This window comes from Argopecten irradians, chromosome 8, assembly GCF_041381155.1.
Source record: "Argopecten irradians isolate NY chromosome 8, Ai_NY, whole genome shotgun sequence".
In the NCBI taxonomy this organism is placed as follows: Eukaryota; Metazoa; Mollusca; class Bivalvia; order Pectinida; family Pectinidae; genus Argopecten; species Argopecten irradians.
The window spans coordinates 43,116,500-43,140,493 of NC_091141.1; the positions used below are offsets into that span (position 1 = coordinate 43,116,500).

The following is a 23,994-nucleotide window of genomic DNA, read 5'->3' on the forward strand; positions in this document are numbered from 1 at the left end:
GCACTCCGGAACATCCCATTCACATATAGACAATGATTCACTCACACGCAGCTTTGTTTGTGTATTGTTTACGAAGAGAACAATATCTTCTGAACTATTGTATAAACATACTGACGAGCTCACGGATATCGGACATAGTGTTTGCTACGGATTTTACCTCTGTAGAAGGTAATCTAACAGTAAAAACAGTAGTTTTATTGCCTACTGATGTGTTTATCATACTGGGCTTGTTACGTGCTATTACACAAAATAAGTATATATAACACAAAAATGAAAAGTCGTGAAACTGAAAATGAGTAGAACTTTGTTAGCAGTTTGTGTTGGTTCCAATGTACGTAAAATACAAGGTAAGTGACTAAAACTGAAAAGTGCAATGAATTTCATGTTACCATCCTTTGTTGTATGTATAATTTGTTATACGTGAAATATGATGCATCCAGAATCTCACTCGTATAATTTACACAGGCGAATAATGCTGATTGCCCCGGTGATTGTGTTTACCTTGGTAACCATGGCTACAGCAGATACTTTTGTAAACGAAAGTTCTTCGACAATTTCGATACGCCTGCGCGAGGATGATTCCACTAGCAACTCTACAGTGCCTAACGTCGAGCAGGACAATATCTGTAAGAGAACGATGCTGTAAGTGTTATTTATCTATGTATATTATTTAAAACACATTAAAGTCTTAATCCATGTAGCTTAATCCGTCCATGAAGAATTCAGATATATTTCATTTAAGACAGATTGCATAAATAAAAGTCTACTTACTGGAAAAACAAAGTGAATATCCATCCCTACAGGTGAGACTGTACGGGGTGTCTGTCAGTGGACTTCCATAAATGTGGTAGTAGACTTTAAAAGGTTTCATTTCTTAGGAACAATTGCTAATTTGGGGGGCGGATGTACCTGGCATGATTCCTAAATTGAAAGAAAAGTAATGAAAGTATATTTCATATTTTAGATCTAACGTCACAAGAGTAATAACATACCGGGTAGAAAGGAGGCAGAGATGTGAAGTGTTGACGGCCGATTGTGATGAGGATGGGTTTGAGTAAGTATATCTAGAAGGCTTGTGACGAGGATGGATTTGAGTACGTATATCCAGAAGGTTTGTGACGAGGATGGATTTGAGTACGTATATCCAGAAGGTTTGTGACGAGGATGGATTTGAGTACGTATATCCAGAAGGTTTGTGACGAAGATGGGTTTGAGTACGTATATCCAGAAGGTTTGTGACGAGGATGGATTTGAGTACGTATATCCAGAAGGTTTGTGACGAGGATGGATTTGAGTACGTATATCCAGAAGGTTTGTGACGAGATGGATTTGAGTACGTATATCCAGAAGGTTTGTGACGAGGATGGATTTGAGTACGTATATCCAGAAGGTTTGTGACGAGGATGGATTTGAGTACGTATATCCAGAAGGTTTGTGACGCGGATGGATTTGAGTACGTATATCCAGAAGGTTTGTGACGAGGATGGATTTGAGTACGTATATCCAGAAGGTTTGTGACGAGGATGGATTTGAGTACGTATATCCAGAAGGTTTGTGACGAGGATGGATTTGAGTACGTATATCCAGAAGGTTTGTGACGAGGATGGATTTGAGTACGTATATCCAGAAGGTTGTGACGAGATGGGTTGTGTGAAGGTTTGTGACGAGGATGGGTTTGAGTAAGTATATCCAGAAGGTTTGTGACGAAGATGGATTTGAGTAAGTATATCCAGAAGGTTTGTGACGAAGATGGATTTGAGTAAGTATATCCAGAAGGTTTGTGACGAAGATGGATTTGAGTAAGTATATCCAGAAGGTTTGTGACGAAGATGGATTTGAGTACGTATATCCAGAAGGTTTGTGACGAAGATGGGTTTGAGTACGTATATCCAGAAGGTTTGTGACGAAGATGGGTTTGAGTAAGTATATCCAGAAGGTTTGTGACGAAGATGGATTTGAGTACGTATATCCAGAAGGTTTGTGACGAAGATGGGTTTGAGTACGTATATCCAGAAGGTTTGTGACGAAGATGGGTTTGAGTAAGTATATCCAGAAGGTTTGTGACGAAGATGGGTTTGAGTACGTATATCCAGAAGGTTTGTGACGAAGATGGATTTGAGTAGTACGTATATCCAGAAGGTTTGTGACGAGGATGGATTTGAGTACGTATATCCAGAAGGTTTGTGACGAGGATGGATTTGAGTAAGTATATCCAGAAGGTTTGTGACGAAGATGGATTTGAGTACGTATATCCAGAAGGTTTGTGACGAAGATGGGTTTGAGTAAGTATATCCAGAAGGTTTGTGACGAAGATGGATTTGAGTAAGTATATCCAGAAGGTTTGTGACGAAGATGGATTTGAGTACGTATATCCAGAAGGTTTGTGACGAGGATGGATTTGAGTACGTATATCCAGAAGGTTTGTGACGAGGATGGATTTGAGTACGTATATCCAGAAGGTTTGTGACGAGGATGGATTTGAGTACGTATATCCAGAAGGTTTGTGACGAGGATGGATTTGGGTTTGAGTAAGTATATCCAGAAGGTTTGTGACGAAGATGGATTTGAGTAAGTATATCCAGAAGGTTTGTGACGAAGATGGGTTTGAGTACGTATATCCAGAAGGTTTGTGACGAAGATGGATTTGAGTACGTATATCCAGAAGGTTTGTGACGAAGATGGGTTTGAGTACGTATATCCAGAAGGTTTGTGACGAGGATGGATTTTGAGTAAGTATATCCAGAAGGTTTGTGACGAAGATGGATTTGAGTACGTATATCCAGAAGGTTTGTGACGAAGATGGATTTGAGTACGTATATCCAGAAGGTTTGTGACGAAGATGGGTTTGAGTACGTATATCCAGAAGGTTTGTGACGAAGATGGATTTGAGTAAGTATATCCAGAAGGTTTGTGACGAAGATGGGTTTGAGTACGTATATCCAGAAGGTTTGTGACGAAGATGGATTTGAGTACGTATATCCAGAAGGTTTGTGACGAAGATAGATTTGAGTAAGTATATCCAGAAGGTTTGTGACGAAGATGGGTTTGAGTACGTATATCCAGAAGGTTTGTGACGAAGATGGATTTGAGTAAGTATATCCAGAAGGTTTGTGACGAAGATGGGTTTGAGTAAGTATATCCAGAAGGTTTATGACGAAGATGGATTTGAGTAAGTATATCCAGAAGGTTTGTGACGAAGATGGGTTTGAGTACGTATATCCAGAAGGTTTGTGACGAAGATGGGTTTGAGTAAGTATATCCAGAAGGTTTGTGACGAAGATGGATTTGAGTAAGTATATCCAGAAGGTTTGTGACGAGGATGGATTTGAGTACGTATATCAAGAAGGTTTGTGACGAAGATGGGTTTGAGTAAGTTTATCCAGACGAAGATGGGTTTGAGTAAGTATATCCAGAAGGTTTGTGACGAAGATGGATTTGAGTACGTATATCCAGAAGGTTTGTGACGAAGATGGATTTGAGTACGTATATCCAGAAGGTTTGTGACGAAGATGGATTTGAGTACGTATATCCAGAAGGTTTGTGACGAAGATGGATTTGAGTAAGTATATCCAGAAGGTTTGTGACGAAGATGGATTTGAGTACGTATATCCAGAAGGTTTGTGACGAAGATGGATTTGAGTACGTATATCCAGAAGGTTTGTGACGAAGATGGGTTTGAGTAAGTATATCCAGAAGGTTTGTGACGAAGAGTGATTTGAGTAAGTATATCCAGAAGGTTTGTGACGAAGATGGATTTGAGTAAGTATATCCAGAAGGTTTGTGACGAAGATGGGTTTGAGTACGTATATCCAGAAGGTTTGTGACGAAGATGGATTTGAGTAAGTATATCCAGAAGGTTTGTGACGAAGATGGGTTTGAGTAAGTATATCCAGAAGGTTTGTGACGAAGAGTGATTTGAGTAAGTATATCCAGAAGGTTTGTGACGAAGATGGGTTTGAGTACGTATATCCAGAAGGTTTGTGACGAAGATGGGTTTGAGTAAGTATATCCAGAAGGTTTGTGACGAAGATGGGTTTGAGTAAGTATATCCAGAAGGTTTGTGACGAAGATGTTTTTGAGTACGTATATCCAGAAGGTTTGTGACGAAGATGGATTTGAGTAAGTATATCCAGAAGGTTTGTGACGAAGATGGGTTTGAGTAAGTATATCCAGAAGGTTTGTGACGAAGATGGGTTTGAGTAAGTATATCCAGAAGGTTTGTGACGAGATGGATTTGAGTAAGTATATCCAGAAGGTTTGTGACGAAGATGGATTTGAGTAAGTATATCCAGAAGGTTTGTGACGAAGATGGATTTGAGTAAGTATATCCAGAAGGTTTGTGACGAAGATGGGTTTGAGTACGTATATCCAGAAGGTTTGTGACGAAGATGGATTTGAGTACGTATATCCAGAAGGTTTGTGACGAAGATGGATTTGAGTACGTATATCCAGAAGGTTTGTGACGAGGATGGATTTGAGTACGTATATCCAGAAGGTTTGTGACGAAGATGGATTTGAGTACGTATATCCAGAAGGTTTGTGACGAAGATGGGTTTGAGTACGTATATCCAGAAGGTTTGTGACGAAGATGGATTTGAGTAAGTATATCCAGAAGGTTTGTGACGAAGATGGATTTGAGTACGTATATCCAGAAGGTTTGTGACGAAGATGGATTTGAGTACGTATATCCAGAAGGTTTGTGACGAAGATGGGTTTGAGTACGTATATCCAGAAGGTTTGTGACGAAGATGGATTTGAGTAAGTATATCCAGAAGGTTTGTGACGAAGATGGGTTTGAGTAAGTATATCCAGAAGGTTTGTGACGAAGATGGGTTTGAGTAAGTATATCCAGAAGGTTTGTGACGAAGATGGATTTGAGTAAGTATATCCAGAAGGTTTGTGACGAAGATGGATTTGAGTAAGTATATCCAGAAGGTTTGTGACGAAGATGGGTTTGAGTAAGTATATCCAGAAGGTTTGTGACGAAGATGGATTTGAGTACGTATATCCAGAAGGTTTGTGACGAAGATGGGTTTGAGTAAGTATATCCAGAAGGTTTATGACGAAGATGGGTTTGAGTACGTATATCCAGAAGGTTTGTGACGAAGATGGGTTTGAGTAAGTATATCCAGAAGGTTTGTGACGAAGATGGATTTGAGTAAGTATATCCAGAAGGTTTGTGACGAAGATGGATTTGAGTAAGTATATCCAGAAGGTTTGTGACGAAGATGGGTTTGAGTACGTATATCCAGAAGGTTTGTGACGAAGATGGATTTGAGTACGTATATCCAGAAGGTTTGTGACGAAGATGGGTTTGAGTAAGTATATCCAGAAGGTTTGTGACGAAGATGGGTTTTGAGTAAGTATATCCAGAAGGTTTGTGACGAAGATGGGTTTGAGTAAGTATATCCAGAAGGTTTGTGACGAAGATAGATTTGAGTAAGTATATCCAGAAGGTTTGTGACGAAGATGGGTTTGAGTAAGTATATCCAGAAGGTTTGTGACGAAGATGGGTTTGAGTAAGTATATCCAGAAGGATTTGTGACGAAGATGGGTTTGAGTAAGTATATCCAGAAGGTTTGTGACGAAGATGGTTTGAGTAAGTATATCCAGAAGGATTATGACGAAGATGGGTTTGAGTAAGTATATCCAGAAGGTTTGTGACGAAGATGGGTTTGAGTAAGTATATCCAGAAGGTTTGTGACGAAGATGGATTTGAGTACGTATATCCAGAAGGTTTGTGACGAAGATGGGTTTGAGTAAGTATATCCAGAAGGTTTGTGACGAAGATGGGTTTGAGTAAGTATATCCAGAAGGTTTGTGACGAAGATGGGTTTGAGTAAGTATATCCAGAAGGTTTGTGACGAAGATGGGTTTGAGTAAGTATATCCAGAAGGTTTGTGACGAAGATGGGTTTGAGTAAGTATATCCAGAAGGTTTGTGACGAAGATGGGTTTGAGTAAGTATATCCAGAAGGTTTGTGACGAAGATGGGTTTGAGTAAGTATATCCAGAAGGTTTGTGACGAAGATGGGTTTGAGTAAGTATATCCAGAAGGTTTGTGACGAAGAGTGATTTGGTAGTAAGTATATCCAGAAGGTTTGTGACGAAGATGGGTTTGTAAGTATATCCAGAAGGTAGGGTTTGAGTAAGATATCCAGAAGGTTTGTGACGAAGATGGGTTTGAGTAAGTATATCCAGAAGGTTTGTGACGAAGATGGGTTTGAGTAAGTATATCCAGAAGGTTTGTGACGAAGATGGGTTTGAGTAAGTATATCCAGAAGGTTTGTGACGAAGATGGGTTTGAGTAAGTATATCCAGAAGGTTTGTGACGAAGATGGGTTTGAGTACGTATATACAGAAGGATTATGACAAAGATGTGTTTTGAGTAAGTATATCCAGAAGGTTTGTGACGAAGATGGGTTTGAGTAAGTATATCCAGAAGGTTTGTGACGAAGATGGGTTTGAGTAAGTATATCCAGAAGGTTTGTGACGAAGATGGGTTTGAGTAAGTATATCCAGAAGGATTTGTGACGAAGATGGGTTTGAGTAAGTATATCCAGAAGGTTTGTGACGAAGATGGGTTTGAGTAAGTATATCCAGAAGGTTTGTGACGAAGATGGTTTGAGTAAGTATATCCAGAAGGTTATGACGAAGATGGTTTGAGTAAGTATATCCAGAAGGTTTATGACGAAGATGGGTTTGAGTAAGTATATCCAGAAGGTTTATGACGAAGATGGATTTGAGTAAGTATATCCAGAAGGTTTGTGACGAAGATGGGTTTGAGTAAGTATATCCAGAAGGTTTGTGACGAAGATGGGTTTGAGTAAGTATATCCAGAAGGTTTGTGACGAAGATGGGTTTGAGTACGTATCCAGAAGGTTTGTGACGAAGATGGGTTTGAGTAAGTATATCCAGAAGGTTTGTGACGAAGATGGGTTTGAGTAAGTATATCCAGAAGGATTATGACGAAGATGGGTTTGAGTAAGTATATCCAGAAGGTTTGTGACGAAGATGGGTTTGAGTAAGTATATCCAGAAGGTTTGTGACGAAGAGTGGTTTGAGTAAGTATATCCAGAAGGTTTGTGACGAAGATGGATTTGAGTAAGTATATCCAGAAGGATTATGACGAAGATGGGTTTGAGTAAGTATATCCAGAAGGTTTGTGACGAAGATGGGTTTGAGTAAGTATATCCAGAAGGTTTGTGACGAAGATGGGTTTGAGTAAGTATATCCAGAAGGTTTGTGACGAAGATGGATTTGAGTAAGTATATCCAGAAGGATTATGACGAAGATGGGTTTGAGTAAGTATATCCAGAAGGTTTGTGACGAAGATGGGTTTGAGTAAGTATATCCAGAAGGTTTGTGACGAAGATGGGTTTGAGTAAGTATATCCAGAAGGTTTGTGACGAAGATGGGTTTGAGTAAGTATATCCAGAAGGTTTGTGACGAAGATGGGTTTGAGTAAGTATATCCAGAAGGTTTGTGACGAAGATGGGTTTGAGTACGTATATCCAGAAGGTTTGTGACGAAGATGGGTTTGAGTAAGTATATCCAGAAGGTTTGTGACGAAGATGGATTTGAGTAAGTATATCCAGAAGGTTTGTGACGAAGATGGGTTTGAGTAAGTATATCCAGAAGGTTTGTGACGAAGATGGGTTTGAGTAAGTATATCCAGAAGGATTATGACGAAGATGGGTTTGAGTAAGTATATCCAGAAGGTTTGTGACGAAGATGGATTTGAGTAAGTATATCCAGAAGGTTTGTGACGAAGATGGGTTTGAGTAAGTATATCCAGAAGGTTTGTGACGAAGATGATTTGAGTAAGTATATCCAGAAGGTTTGTGACGAAGATGGATTTGAGTAAGTATATCCAGAAGGTTTGTGACGAAGATGGGTTTGAGTAAGTATATCCAGAAGGTTTGTGACGAAGATGGGTTTGAGTAAGTATATCCAGAAGGTTTGTGACGAAGATGGGTTTGAGTAAGTATATCCAGAAGGTTTGTGACGAAGATGGGTTTGAGTAAGTATATCCAGAAGGTTTGTGACGAAGATGGGTTTGAGTAAGTATATCCAGAAGGTTTGTGACGAAGATGGGTTTGAGTAAGTATATCCAGAAGGTTTGTGACGAAGATGGGTTTGAGTAAGTATATCCAGAAGGTTTGTGACGAAGATGGGTTTGAGTAAGTATATCCAGAAGGTTTGTGACGAAGATGGGTTTGAGTAAGTATATCCAGAAGGTTTGTGACGAAGATGGGTTTGAGTACGTATATCCAGAAGGTTTATGACGAAGATGGGTTTGAGTAAGTATATCCAGAAGGTTTGTGACGAAGATGGGTTTGAGTAAGTATATCCAGAAGGTTTGTGACGAAGATGGGTTTGAGTAAGTATATCCAGAAGGTTTGTGACGAAGATGGGTTTGAGTAAGTATATCCAGAAGGTTTGTGACGAAGATGGGTTTGAGTAAGTATATCCAGAAGGTTTGTGACGAAGATGGGTTTGAGTAAGTATATCCAGAAGGTTTGTGACGAAGATGGTTTTGAGTAAGTATATCCAGAAGGTTTGTGACGAAGATGGGTTTGAGTAAGTATATCCAGAAGGTTTGTGACGAAGATGGGTTTGAGTAAGTATATCCAGAAGGTTTGTGACGAAGATGGGTTTGAGTAAGTATATCCAGAAGGTTTTGACGAAGATGGGTTTGAGTAAGATCCAGAAGGTTTGTGACGAAGATGGGTTTGAGTAAGTATATCCAGAAGGTTTGTGACGAAGATGGGTTTGAGTAAGTATATCCAGAAGGTTTGTGACGAAGATGGATTTGAGTAAGTATATCCAGAAGGTTTGTGACGAAGATGGGATTTGAGTAAGTATATCCAGAAGGTTTGTGACGAAGATGGGTTTGGTTTGAGTAAGGTATATCCAGAAGGTTTGTGACGAAGATGGGTTTGAGTAAGTATATCCAGAAGGTTTGTGACGAAGATGGGTTTGAGTAAGTATATCCAGAAGGTTTGTGACGAAGATGGGTTTGAGTAAGTATATCCAGAAGGATTATGACGAAGATGGTTTGAGTAAGTATATCCAGAAGGTTTGTGACGAAGATGGGTTTGAGTAAGTATATCCAGAAGGTTTGTGACGAAGATGGGTTTGAGTAAGTATATCCAGAAGGTTTGTGACGAAGATGGATTTGAGTAAGTATATCCAGAAGGTTTGTGACGAAGATGGGTTTGAGTAAGTATATCCAGAAGGTTTGTGACGAAGATGGGTTTGAGTAAGTATATCCAGAAGGTTTGTGACGAAGATGGTTTTTGAGTAAGTATATCCAGAAGGTTTGTGACGAAGATGGGTTTGAGTACGTATATCCAGAAGGTTTGTGACGAAGATGGGTTTGAGTAAGTATATCCAGAAGGTTTGTGACGAAGATGGGTTTGAGTAAGTATATCCAGAAGGTTTGTGACGAAGATGGATTTGAGTAAGTATATCCAGAAGGTTTGTGACGAAGATGGGTTTGAGTAAGTATATCCAGAAGGATTGTGACGAAGATGGGTTTAAAAAAGTATATCCAGAAGGTTTGTGACGAAGATGGATTTGAGTAAGTATATCCAGAAGGATTATGACGAAGATGGGTTTGAGTAAGTATATCCAGAAGGTTTGTGACGAAGATGGGTTTGAGTAAGTATATCCAGAAGGTTTGTGACGAAGATGGGTTTGAGTAAGTATATCCAGAAGGTTTGTGACGAAGATGGATTTGAGTAAGTATATCCAGAAGGTTTGTGACGAAGATGGATTTGAGTAAGTATATCCAGAAGGTTTGTGACGAAGATGGGTTTGAGTAAGTATATCCAGAAGGTTTGTGACGAAGATGGGTTTGAGTAAGTATATCCAGAAGGTTTGTGACGAAGATGGTTTGAGTAAGTATATCCAGAAGGTTTGTGACGAAGATGGGTTTGAGTAAGTATAATCCAGAAGGTTTGTGACGAAGATGGGTTTGAGTAAGTATATCCAGAAGGTTTGTGACGAAGATGGGTTTGAGTAAGTATATCCAGAAGGTTTGTGACGAAGATGGGTTTGAGTAAGTATATCCAGAAGGTTTGTGACGAAGATGGTTTTGAGTAAGTATATCCAGAAGGTTTGTGACGAAGATGGGTTTGAGTAAGTATATCCAGAAGGTTTGTGACGAAGATGGGTTTGAGTAAGTATATCCAGAAGGTTTGTGACGAAGATGGTTTTGAGTAAGTATATCCAGAAGGTTTGTGACGAAGATGGGATTTGAGTAAGTATATCCAGAAGGTTTGTGACGAAGATTTGGGTATATCCAGTAGGTATATCCAGAGATACAAGGTTTGTGACGAAGATGGTTTGAGTAAGTATATCCAGAAGGTTTGTGACGAAGATGGGTTTGAGTAAGTATATCCAGAAGGTTTGTGACGAAGATGGGTTTGAGTAAGTATATCCAGAAGGTTTGTGACGAAGATGGGTTTGAGTAAGTATATCCAGAAGGTTTGTGACGAAGATGGGTTTGAGTAAGTATATCCAGAAGGTTTGTGACGAAGATGGGTTTGAGTAAGTATATCCAGAAGGTTTGTGACGAAGATGGGTTTGTAAGTATATCCAGAAGGTTTGTACGAAGAGTTTAGTATATCCAGAAGGTTTGTGACGAAGATGGGTTTGAGTAAGTATATCCAGAAGGTTTGTGACGAAGATGGATTTGAGTAAGTATATCCAGAAGGTTTGTGACGAAGATGGGTTTGAGTAAGTATATCCAGAAGGTTTGTGACGAAGATGGGTTTGAGTAAGTATATCCAGAAGGTTTGTGACGAAGATGGGTTTGAGTAAGTATATCCAGAAGGTTTGTGACGAAGATGGGTTTGAGTAAGTATATCCAGAAGGTTTGTGACGAGATGGATTTGAGTAAGTATATCCAGAAGGTTTGTGACGAAGATGGGTTTGAGTAAGTATATCCAGAAGGTTTGTGACGAAGATGGGTTTGAGTAAGTATATCCAGAAGGTTTGTGACGAAGATGGGTTTGAGTAAGTATATCCAGAAGGTTTGTGACGAAGATGGATTTGAGTAAGTATATCCAGAAGGTTTGTGACGAAGATGGGTTTGAGTAAGTATATCCAGAAGGTTTGTGACGAAGATGGGTTTGAGTAAGTATATCCAGAAGGTTTGTGACGAAGATGGATTTGAGTAAGTATATCCAGAAGGTTTGTGACGAAGATGGATTTGAGTAAGTATATCCAGAAGGTTTGTGACGAAGATGGGATTTGAGTAAGTATATCCAGAAGGTTTGTGACGAAGATGGGTTTGAGTAAGTATAATCCAGAAGGTTTGTGACGAAGATGGGTTTGAGTAAGTATATCCAGAAGGTTTGTGACGAAGATGGGTTTGAGTAAGTATATCCAGAAGGTTTGTGACGAAGATGGATTTGAGTAAGTATATCCAGAAGGTTTGTGACGAAGATGGATTTGAGTAAGTATATCCAGAAGGTTTGTGACGAAGATGGGATTTGAGTAAGTATATCCAGAAGGTTTGTGACGAAGATGGGTTTTGAGTAAGTATATCCAGAAGGTTTGTGACGAAGATGGATTTGAGTAAGTATATCCAGAAGGTTTGTGACGAAGATGGGTTTGAGTAAGTATATCCAGAAGGTTTGTGACGAAGATGGGTTTGAGTAAGTATATCCAGAAGGTTTGTGACGAAGATGGGTTTGAGTAAGTATATCCAGAAGGTTTGTGACGAAGATGGGTTTGAGTAAGTATATCCAGAAGGTTTGTGACGAAGATGGGTTTGAGTAAGTATATCCAGAAGGTTTGTGACGAAAGATGGGTTTGAGTAAGTATATCCAGAAGGTTTGTGACGAAGATGGGTTTGAGTAAGTATATCCAGAAGGTTTGTGACGAAGATGGGTTTGAGTAAGTATATCCAGAAGGTTTGTGACGAAGATGGGTTTGAGTAAGTATATCCAGAAGGTTTGTGACGAAGATGGATTTGAGTAAGATTATATCCAGAAGGTTTGTGACGAAGATGGTTTAGAGTATTCCGAAGTAAGTATATCCAGAAGGTTTGTGACGAAGATGGTATTTGAGTAAGTATATCCAGAAGGTTTTTGTGACGAAGATGGATGGATTTGAGTACGTATATCCAGAAGGTTTGTGACGAAGATGGATTTGAGTAAGTATAATCCGAAGGTTGTGACGAAGATGGGTTTTGAGTAAGTATATCCAGAAGGTTTGTGACGAAGAGTGGATTTGAGTAAAGTATATCCAGAAGGTTTTGTATATGACGAAGATGGATTTGAGTAAGTATATCCAGAAGGTTTGTGACGAAGATGTTTAGAGTAAGTAATCCAGAAGGATTTATGACGAAGATGGGTTTGATAAGTATATCCAGAAGATTGTGACGAAGATTTGGTTTGAGTAACGTATATCCAGAAGGTTTGTGACGAAGATGGTTTGAGTAAGTATATCCAGAAGGTTTGTGACGAAGATGGGTTTGAGTAAGTATATCCAGAAGGTTTGTGACGAAGATGATTGAGTACGTATATCCAGAAGGTTTGTGACGAAATATGGGTTTTGAGTAAGTATATCCAGAAGGGTTGTGACGAAGATGGGATTTGAGTAAGTATATCCAGAAGGATTATTGTGACGAAGATGGATTTTGAGTAAGTATATCCAGTAAGGTTTGTGACGAAGATGTGGTTTGACGTAAGTATATCCAGAAGGTAATTAATGAGTAAGTATACGAAGATGGGTTTTTGAGTAAGTAATCCAAGAAGGTGTGTGACGGAAATGGGTTTTGAGTAATATCCAGAAGTTTTGTGACGAAGATGGGTTTGAGTAAGTAATATCCAGAAGGAATGTGACGAATTTGAGATATATCCTAGAAGGTTTGGACGAATGAGTAAGTATATCCATAAGGTTGTGACGAAGATGGGTTTTTGAGAGTATTGAAGTACGTATATCTCCAGAAGGTTTGTGTTACGAAGATGGTTTTGAGTAAGTATATCGTTCCGCGAAGGTTTGTGACGAAGATGGGATTTGAGTAAGTATATCCGAAAGTTTGTAAAATGGATTCGTGACGACAGATGAGAGGTTTGTCCGTAAGTATATCCAGAAGGTTTTAGTAGACGAAGATGGGTATTAACAACTTTTGAGTAAGTATCAGTCAGTCCGATATGTTTTATTAATTTGAAGGTGGATTAGGTCTGTACTCAGTCCGATTATGTTTTATATGTTTAATTAATTTGAAGGTTGGATTAGGTCTGTACTCAGTCCCGATATGTTTTATTAATTTGTGAAGGTGGTTTAGGTTCTGTACTCAGTCCCGATATGTTTTATTAATTTGGAAGGTGGATTAGGTCTGTACTCAGTCCCGATATGTTTTATTATTTTTTGCGGGGGGAAAAAAACGGTGGATTAGATCTGTACTCAGTCCCGATATGTTTTATTAATTTGATAGGTTGGTTAGGTCTGCTATCTCAGTGTCCGATATGTTTTATTAATTTGGAAGGTGGATTAGGTCTGTACTCAGGTCCCGATATGTTTTATTAATTTGAAGGTGGATTAGATCTGTACTCAGTCCCGATATGTTTTATCAATTTGAAGGTTGGATTAGATCTGTACTCCAGTCCCGATGTGTTTTATTAATTTGAAGGTGGATTAGGTCTGTACTCAGTCCCGACTATTGTTTTATTAATTTGAAGGTGGTTAGATCTTGTACTCAGTCTCGATATGTTTTATCGATTTGAAGGTTGGATTAGGTCTGTACTCAGTCCCGATATGTTTTATTAATTTGAAGGTGGATTAGGTACTGTACTCTAGTCCCGATATGTTTATTCAATTTGAAGGTTGGTTAGATCTGTACTCAGTCCCGATATGTTTTATTAATTTGAAGGTTGGATTAGATCTGTTACTCAGTCCCGATATGTTTTATTAATTTGAAGGTGGATTAGATCCTGTACTCAGTCCCGATATGTTTTATTAATTTGAAGGTGGATTAGGTCTGTACTCAGTTCCGATATGTTTTATTAATTTGAAGGTAGGATTAGAATCTGTACTCAGTCCCGATATGTTTTATTAATTTGAAGGTGGATTAGATCTGTACTCAGTCCCGATATGTTTTATTAATTTGAAGGTGGGTTAAGTCTGTTACTCAGTCCCGATATGTTTTATTAATTTGAAGGTGGGTTAAGTCTGTACTCAGTCCCGATATGTTTTATTATTTTCAAGGTGGATTAGGGTCTGTACTCAGTCCCGATATGTTTTATTAATTTGAAGGTGGATTAGATCTGTACTCTGTCCCGATATGTTTTATTAATTTGAAGGTGGATTAGGTCTGTACTCAGTCCCGATATGTTTTATCAATTTGAAGGTGGGTTAAGTCTGTACTCAGTCCCGATATGTTTTATTAATTTGAAGGTGGATTAGGTCTGTACTCAGTCCCGATATGTTTTATTAATTTGAAGGTGGATTAGATCTGTACTCAGTCCCCGATATGTTTTTTCAGTCCCGATTGTTTTATAATTTGAAGGTGGATTAGATCTGTACTCAGTCCCGATATGTTTTATTAATTTGAAGGTGGATTAGATCTGTACTCAGTCCCGATATGTTTTATTAATTTGAAGGTGGGTTAGGTCTGTACTCAGTCCCGATATGTTTTATTAATTTGAAGGTGGATTAGGTCTGTACTCAGTCCCGATATGTTTTATCAATTTGAAGGTGGGTTAAGTCTGTACTCAGTCCCGATATGTTTTATTAATTTGAAGGTGGATTAGATCTGTACTCAGTCCCGATATGTTTTATTAATTTGAAGGTGGATTAGATCTGTACTCAGTCCCGATATGTTTTATTAATTTGAAGGTGGTTAATCTGTACTCAGTCCGATATGTTTTATTAATTTGAAGGTGGATTAGTCTGTACTCAGTCCCGATATGTTTTATCAATTTGAAGGTTGGTTAGGTCTGTACTCAGTCCCGATATGTTTTATTAATTTGAAGGTTGGTTAGGTCTGTACTCAGTCCCGATATGTTTTATTAATTTGAAGGTGGATTAGATCTGTACTCAGTCCCGATATGTTTTATTAATTTGAAGGTTGGTTAGGTCTGTACTCAGTCCCGATATGTTTTATTAATTTGAAGGTGGATTAGATCTGTACTTAGTCCCGATCTGTTTTATTAATTTGAAGGTGGATTAGATCTGTACTCAGTCCCGATATGTTTTATTAATTTGAAGGTGGGTTAAGTCTGTACTCAGTCCCGATATGTTTTATTAATTTGAAGGTGGATTAGATCTGTACTCAGTCCCGATATGTTTTATTAATTTGAAGGTGGATTAGATCTGTACTCAGTCCCGATATGTTTTATTAATTTGAAGGTGGGTTAGGTCTGTACTCAGTCCCGATCTGTTTTATTAATTTGAAGGTGGGTTAGGTCTGTGGGATACAGGAACCTGACGGAGACTCGGAGTTGGTCGGAACTAGTGTGTTGTGAAGGATACATGAACGACAGTGGAAGGTGTGTTGAAGGTAATATATTAAACTATTCAGACTCTCGAATACCATATTATCACGGTAATATTTCTAAGGGACAATATTCAATGAAGATTTTTTTTTAAAATAAGATCAGTGAAATGATCTATTTTTCAACATTCATTTGATTAGAAACAATTAATCCACTAGCTTTCGTTGGAATTTAAGGTTTTATATTATGAAATCTGTATTCAACAATGAATTGAAAGTTTTTCTTATTATATTCATTTAGAAATAATGATATTGAAATAAAAATATATTTAAAATATGTACGAAAGTTTCCGTTCGGTCTTTGTGTACATGACAACAGGTCTTGATGTTGGTAATATCGTTATTATTAGACCATGCTGTATTAGACATGGCTGTATTAGGTTGCCCCCCCCTCACCTTTTAACTGACAAGTCATGCAGACAGCAGGTTTGTAATACTACTGAGATTTTATAATTACAATCCATATTTGCTGCTAACATTTTAATATATGTCCTATTTTAGATCTTCCCGGTTTTACAACTATCACGACCTCTGGAATACCAGGAGGGGAGATAATCGATATTACATCAATTCTGATAATTGCACTCCCTGTAGGCGGCGCTGTTGTTGTGTTGGTTATCTTCATTGTCATTATCTACAAAATCAGACATCCCAAAGAAAGGTAAAAGACAGTAAGACATATTTACCTTCAACCAAGAAAAGTAGGATACAGTAAGACATATTTACCTTCAACCAAGAAAAGTAGGATACAGTAAGACATATTTAACTCAAACCAAGAAAAGTAGGATACTGTAAGACATATTTAACTCAAACCAAGAAAAGTAGGATACAGTAACACATATATATGTCCAACTTTGAGTACACAAACTGTCTGTAACCTCAGTGGTAGGATATAGTAAGACATATTTACCTTATATAGCACAGTATGGGAAATAGGGCTACATAATTCTTTAAAATCCCCGAAGTCAACATTTAACCTGTACGTACTTTGCTGAGGTAAACAAGCCAGGTGAGCGATACCGGCCCATTGGGCCTCTTGTTATGTGATGTTTAGTAAGACTATGTTTCTATTATTGTAGATCACAAGACAGACCGTCATTTGCACATGGTAATTATAGGAGTTTTCCTTACATAAATTATGTTTCTAAACGAGTACATTAAGATGTTGGAAACAAACCAGTTCTAATGGAAGTAATCCCACTGTGGTGCAATATGTGTGAAATGTCAAATTCAACGGTGGCAATTAAAATAAATAAAAGATTCATGAAATTTGTCAAAATCTGTTGTTACATGTTTCACAAGGAATGTAGAACAATACATTTATGCCATATTTTGTTTTCTGGTTACGTAACAGAACTAGTCTCACTGAATTGTCCCTTTAACTTCTTTATAAGTCTTTTAATGGGGGAAAGTAACGTTATGAATAACTGTAGTTTGACGATCTGTTCATCTGTAATGAGTGTTTTAGTAATCTTTCCACTTGAAAATAAACGGTATTTTGTGAGAGAAAAAAATCTTCGTTCCTGATGATACCCGTTTGTACTGCGTTTGCTGAATGGTGACAACCTTATGATACCAAGGATAAATAGTAGTATTTGGTCTGGTACTCAGGCCCTGTGACATCCTCGATACTCCAGGGGTTCCGATCACTTACGATGTCTATACCCCTGGACTCTCTTATAGTAAAAAATGAAGGCAGCTCGGAGGAAAACATCTGAACCAATCACAGGCCAGCAAAACTTCCTTTGAACACTACAGAAAGAGCGACGCCCAACTTCAAAGCCACACAGTCAACAACCACAGTTTACCGTTATATAGTCCGCTAAAACTGATCATAATCGCAGGCTCAGAATTCTGACTGATCGCCTGTTCATGGTCAGCTACCTACTGCTCTTGAAAAGCCGGGGATTGTAGTACAAATCTGGCGACAGCGATTATGGGACTTCTGTAGGTTTGATTGGGGTCAGAAAGGTATTGACAGTTAGAAGAAAACATTTGGCACTCACTTTAATACATGTCACATCCCAACTCATCACATAAATGATGCTATGTCCCTAGTTATGGTCGAGACGTCCTAGAATCTTTTGTTATGTTGTCTCTAGTTTTACTATGAGATACCCCAGGGATGTACAGATCGTAAGTGATCGGAACCCCTGGAGTATCGAGGATGACCCTGTGACATACCACCTCCAAATCTGATTTATTTCTATCTGTCATTATATGTATTATTATACCGCAGGTTTATATCAGTGTCTGTGTTTAGTTGAAACGCATCACCTGACAGGGAATTAAAACGTCGGGGGGGGGGGGGGATTAATAGAATCTTTCACCCCTTTTCGGGTGAGACAGAATTATCTCAACCCCAGGGGTAAGATTCTCGGGTGAGACAGAATAATCTCAACCCCAGGGGTAAGATTCTTAAGTTGTCAAACACGAGGCTGTGCCGAGTGTTTGACAGCTTAAGAATCTTATCCCGAGGGTTGAGATCTCCTGTCTCACCCCAAAAAGGGTGAATGATTATTTTTCACTTACTCAATTCACCGCTTTATGTCTCTAATAAACGTGTCACTTTTACAAGCGAGGATGACGTGACCTCAATGAGTCGCCGTCTTCGTGACGTCATTTCATTGTAGTCGTGACGTTATAATACTATTACCGCGACGTCATGATACTGTTGTCGTGACGTCATACCATTATTGAGCACATGCGAAGATCTCGTGTAGCTTGGGGCGTTTTTCAGTATGGTAACCGTGGCGGACGAAAAAACGTTATTTTTACTCATCGCGAGTTTAAGTAATATTTAAACCAGAGTAGCGAATTTTTTGTATAATAAACAAATTATGGCCTCGGTGGTAGTGTGATATGAATGGTTTTTACCCTCAGATGTAATATTTTCCAAAGGCTTGCTCTCGGGAATCAAGCCTCGGGTAATATTACACCTTTGGGTAAATAAACATTCACAATGCCACTGGCGCCTTAACATAATACTCTTCTATGGGTTGATATGAAGGAGAGGGATATTCTAACAAAATCCAAGGCTTGCCGAAGGTTTTACATTTTGTGATCCCACAATATGAAAGAGCATTTTTCTCTCGTACCTCGACGTTTTATTGCAGTTTTACTACTATGATTTCCCGCCATTTTGGAATAAATTAAAACAAAAACGCGCGAGAGGAAGTCAATTATCCATTCATGAAAATTGCGTTATATATATTCAAGGCAAATCCCGTAATTTGTATCTTTTAAAAGAAATCCGACCCTAGTTTCTAAAAACAAAATGTGAAATTTTACCGAGAAAGTAGTAATTTTGTTGACGCTGTGACGTCACGAGGCTTTATTGGACGATACAGCCTCAGGCGACATGAGTGTATTGCCCTTGACCAGCCAGTATTGCTATTGTAGGTATGGGAGAAATGCAAATCATTATCCACTTTCCTCATCAACTGTATGTTTTTTGTTCTTTTTCAGAGAATCCAGCATATGACAGCTCAATTGGAAATTCGAACATCATTGTGAACAACGTGTGTAGGGAAAGCGAGCAGCCGAGAGGTCCTACGGGAGCAGAAGTAAACATCTATAGCAAACTCTAGGCGCGAAAGAAGTAATATCAACGGTTGTAGGATATGAATTATTTGAAATAATTAATATTGCGTATATAAGTAAAATTAACGGTTGTATGGTACGAATTATTTGAAGTAGTTTTAGTGTGGACAAAAATCTACCTTTAGTATAATAGTTTACCAAACAAGTATAACTATTGTTACATGTATGTTATTGACGTTTTCTTTCCGTGCTTTTTCAATGTGTTGTTACGCAATGTTATACAGTACACATTAACGACTTCGTATATATCGACAGGTTAGCAAAACTGTATAGATCAACAAGTTAGTAAAACTGTATAGATCAACAGGTTAGTAAAACTGTATAGATCAACAGGTTAGCAAAACTGTATAGATCAACAAGTTAGCAAACATGTATAGATCAACAGGTTAGTAAAACTGTATAGATCAACAGGTTAGTAAAACTATATAGATCAACAGGTTAGTAAAACTGTATAGATCAACAGGTTAGCAAAACTGTATAGATCAACAGGTTAGCAAAACTGTATAGATCAACAGGTTAGCAAAATTGTATAGATCAACAGGTTAGCAAAACTATATAGATCAACAGGTTAGCAAAACTGTATAGATCAACAGGTTAGTAAAACTGTATAGATCAACAGGTTAGCTAAACTGATCCTAAAGTTGTCAGCACATCACTCAAACATGAAGCATTAGGAGGTTTACCCAGTTTCTCCATTCATTTTTGAATGAAAGTCAGAACGTGTCATTTCGAGTGTAAGAATGAAGTCTTGAATGATATACAATATTACCGTCTAATTTCCACAATGACACTGATATCAAAATCTTGTTTTATATATCTAATGTTTGATGGTCAGGATCGTCTCATTATCCATTCAGAAATTATAGTTGTTATAATTTGTAATACCAAACAGGAAGAACTGTTTGTTCATAGAAAACTTTATAAATAATGCATTGTTTTTAGTAAACTGTATGAATAATACATTATTCATAGAAACTGTTTAAATAATGCATTAATCATAGAAAACTGTTTAAATAATGTATTGATCATAAAAAACGCTTTAAATAATGCATTGTTCATAGAAATCTGTTTAAAGTAATGTATATTTCATAGAAAACTTGTCTAATTAATGCATTGTGTATAGAAAACTGTATAAATATTACATTGTTGTAGAAAACTGTATAAATAATGAATTGTTTATAGAAACTGTAACAATAAAACGTTGCTTTTGGGAAACTGTTTAAATAAGGTATTGTTTATAGACAAGAATTCCACGGAAGTGGATATGTCGCCTGCACAGCATCACAAAAAATAGTTATTTACAGTTGAAAATATTGTTAATGATGAGGTGAATTTATCAAATCCCGTAACTCTTGCAAATATTAATTGATTTTGACCAGTATCGAACCCATCTTAGATCTCATTGATATAAAGCAATACACCAAATTTGGTTGAAATCGGATAATAAATACTGAAGTTATATAGCGGAAACCATGTTTTGACTATTTTAAAGTCCCGTAACTCTTGCAAATGTTGACGTATTTTGACCAGTATCGAACCCATCTAAGATCTCATTGATACAAAGCAATACACAAAATTTGGTTGAAATCGGACAATAAATAATTTAGTTATCGCACGGAAACCTTTTCCAGGACGCCGACGACGCCGACACCGACGTCGACATAGTGATACCTAATTAGTGTCGCCCTTGCGTTGCAGGCGACACAAAAACTGGGTAAATGATGTATTGTTTATAGAAAAATAAAAATAATGCACTGTTTATAGAAAACTGTATAAATTATGCATTGTTTATAGAAAACTGTATAAATAATATAATGTTTATAAAAAACACTTTCTAAATAATGCATTGTTCATAAAAAACTGTATAAATAATGCATTGTTTATAGAAAACTGTATAAATAATGCATTGTTCATAGAAAACTGTATAAATAATATAATGTTTATAGAAAATTCTATGAATAGTAAATTGTTTATTGAAAACTATAAATAATGCATTGTTTATAGAAAAGTGCATAAATAATGCATTGTTTATAGAAAACTGTATAAATAATGTATTGTTTATAGAAAATTGTTTAAATAATGCATTGTTTATAACAATATAAGTAAGAAACTGTTTAAATAAGGTACACTAGACATGTACATGTATATCCTTTGAATTTTCCCGCTTGCGCTTGTGTTGACGTCACCAAGTTTAATAAACGGAACAGCCATATCATCAGCTTCTGAATATAGTTCAACACAAAACGGTTTGAAACAAGCGAACAAATGAAAATTATGCGATGATATTTCTAATACATGCTACTTTGTAAGCATGATAATACTATTAGATTTCATAGACCACACAACTTTAAAACCACTTATTAAATTATTTGACCGTTATGTATAGGCGTAAGTATATATTGTATACACTGTCCGTGACGCGGCGGAAACGTTAACTATTCATACGCTTGACCAGATTGGAGTTCATAGCGTGATATTGCCCATCTGGTTTAACATAGATCAAACGGGAAACTGAAAGTAGAATGGAAATATACGTGTATAGTTTTGAATTCGAGTGATCTTAATGGAAATATAAGTAAGAAACTGTTACCACATTGGACATACAGTTGCTATGAAGCCCATCCGTCCGAAAGACTGTTTAAACGGGCGCCATTCTATTTATCTTCCTTCCGGATGGGCTTCATCCAATCTGGTAACAGTTTATTGCTTAAGTAATGGCCATAAATTGATATTAGTCGCAAGGATATGATGAGAAATCCTCCATTGGATCCTCTGTAGTTTCCTATTTTTGTTACATTAAAGTTTTGAGTTCCTAGTCTCTGTTATTTATCTACATCTGTTTTTCTCCCCACTTTGCTTCACCAATTACCGTTGTTCCCGTGATTTGTTCTAAATCAAAACTTGTATATTTTTAAAGAAGACAACAGGAAAATAAATTCTTCAAACTTCCATACATATCAAACATCTCATTAGGAAATTATGGCTTTAAACTCTTGTGTATATGGTCAAAACGGCAAAAATCCCAAAAAATCTAAGATTTTGTCAACTTGGTATCTTTGAGTGACAATAGCTCAAAAACAAGCACACCGACATATGTTTTTTCTTCCATTTTCTTGTATGGTATGAACTCCTATTCCCAAAAATCTATATGAGAAAAAAAGTTTAATACAAGAAAATTTTGATTTCTCAGAGGTGTACACCCTTAAAAGCCATAAAGGTCACAGTACAGGTACACAATACACACTGGGAAACCAGCTTTACTTATTTGCTTGCCCTGTCCATATATAAACATAAATATTTACATCCCTCGATACACTCACAGGGACCTGGCACGAAATTTATACCTATACGGTTAGTTTAAAAAAATCGTGCCAGGTCCCTGTGGATACACTTATATAAGGGCACACCGAATTTTTGTTATGGTCTTAATGGCCAGATTCAACCTTTGGACTAAGAAATCCTCCCGGGACCCGGTTTTAGCTCCAAACTCGGGATATCTCTGCATTTGTTTTTTGTAGTAAAAACCTAGTAAAAAAATGTCACGTGCTTATACCTCATTCATGCCATTGGCCGGAAAATACAATTGTATTATGGGTAACTAGTGATCACGTGATTGTGTGTTTACTTCCAAATATGGTGATAGTGTACTTGCCATTTCTTCGGAAAATTTTTATTTATTTGAAAATATTTAGACTCCAAAATGTTATTAATATTGCATCCATATCATTTTGACTTGCACATATGTACTGTTTTAGTATAAATACTGAACTGAAATGAGCTATAAAACTGTCATTTCCACGTCTTTAAAAAAATGATATAATGCGAATTGACCAATTCAATAGGTCTAACCGTCTAATCTAGAATCAGCGAAGATCGGCTTCTCCCGGCTAAATTCGTAGAATTCTAACTTAATATTTATATATATTATTACCTGCTTTAGGCTTCATAACAGATACATATAACACAGAGAAAATAAGATCTTCGTCAAAAGGCCACATAATATATACTAAATACCAGGTCAGAGAAATATATTTGGAAGTAAACACATACTCATGTGATCACTAGTTACCCATAATACAATTCCATATTTATTTCGGCCAATGGCATGAATGAGGTACAGTGTATAAGCAGGTGACTTGTTTTACTACACGTTTGACTACAAAGAAGCGTGTTCGGTACCATTGTGGGGAAAATCCTCCGCGGACCATGGTTTCATTTCCACCACATGAAATTGCTAAGCAATACTAGCTGATCATTGTTATATTTCCAAATTCTTTCTAAACAAATGGTTAAGCTTCCGCGTAGCCCACTTAGCTTTTTGGGAATCTAATAATTGTGTACACATACTGAGGAAAATGATGTGCATGCACGGGCTTATGTGCTAAATTGGGACCTACATGTACATATATATAGATATATATGACCTAATCCATTATGCTTCGGTAGGTTCCGTACGAAAATGGCTAGATACTACTGGTTATTAGTACAAAAAATCCTATGAATCATACAAATTCCCATTTATTTTGTAGCATGACATGAAAAAAATTCTTTTTAATACCAGAAATAATTAAAAAAATAAACAAAAATGATGTAAAATAATTGAAATAAATGGAACATAAATATTTACAATAAATTAAATAATGCCATACCTATGATCTTAAAGTTGTATTTCTTGTAATTTTCACTGTAACCATATGTCATTTTAACATTTGATATTTGAATATGGACATGTAACTTGATGATTTAGCTCCCCAAAACCATATGTCAGTCTATCAAAGAGCCGAAATCTAGGGATTATATATTACTGGTTTTGAATAAAACGCCTTCAATCTCCGCCATATTCAGTACCTTCGGGTTTTGTCGGAATTTCTAATCGTA

General features: G+C 37.2%; 1 protein-coding gene across 1 annotated transcript; it reads left to right on the forward strand.

Annotated features, from left to right (window-relative positions):
• On the forward strand, positions 1-21,931 carry LOC138330436 (uncharacterized). Its single transcript, XM_069278059.1, has 7 exons — positions 1-168; positions 466-642; positions 965-1,054; positions 15,416-15,519; positions 16,015-16,174; positions 16,593-16,621; positions 18,982-21,931. Exons 2-7 carry the CDS (start codon positions 473-475, stop codon positions 19,101-19,103), a joined length of 675 nt encoding a protein of 224 aa, XP_069134160.1. The 5' UTR covers positions 1-168; positions 466-472; the 3' UTR covers positions 19,104-21,931.
• Positions 21,932-23,994: the final 2,063 nt, after the last annotated feature.

What these genes read in the sequence shown, in the direction of transcription:
- LOC138330436 (XM_069278059.1), top strand. Translation starts at nt 473, where the DNA reads ATGCTGATTGCCCCGGTGATTGTGTTTACCTTGGTAACCATGGCTACA. An exon ending in CAGTGGAAGGTGTGTTGAAG is followed by an intron (nt 15,520 to 16,014) that starts GTAATATATTAA and finishes GTCCTATTTTAG; the next exon opens with ATCTTCCCGGTTTTACAACT. An exon ending in CAGACCGTCATTTGCACATG is followed by an intron (nt 16,622 to 18,981) that starts GTAATTATAGGA and finishes GTTCTTTTTCAG; the next exon opens with AGAATCCAGCATATGACAGC.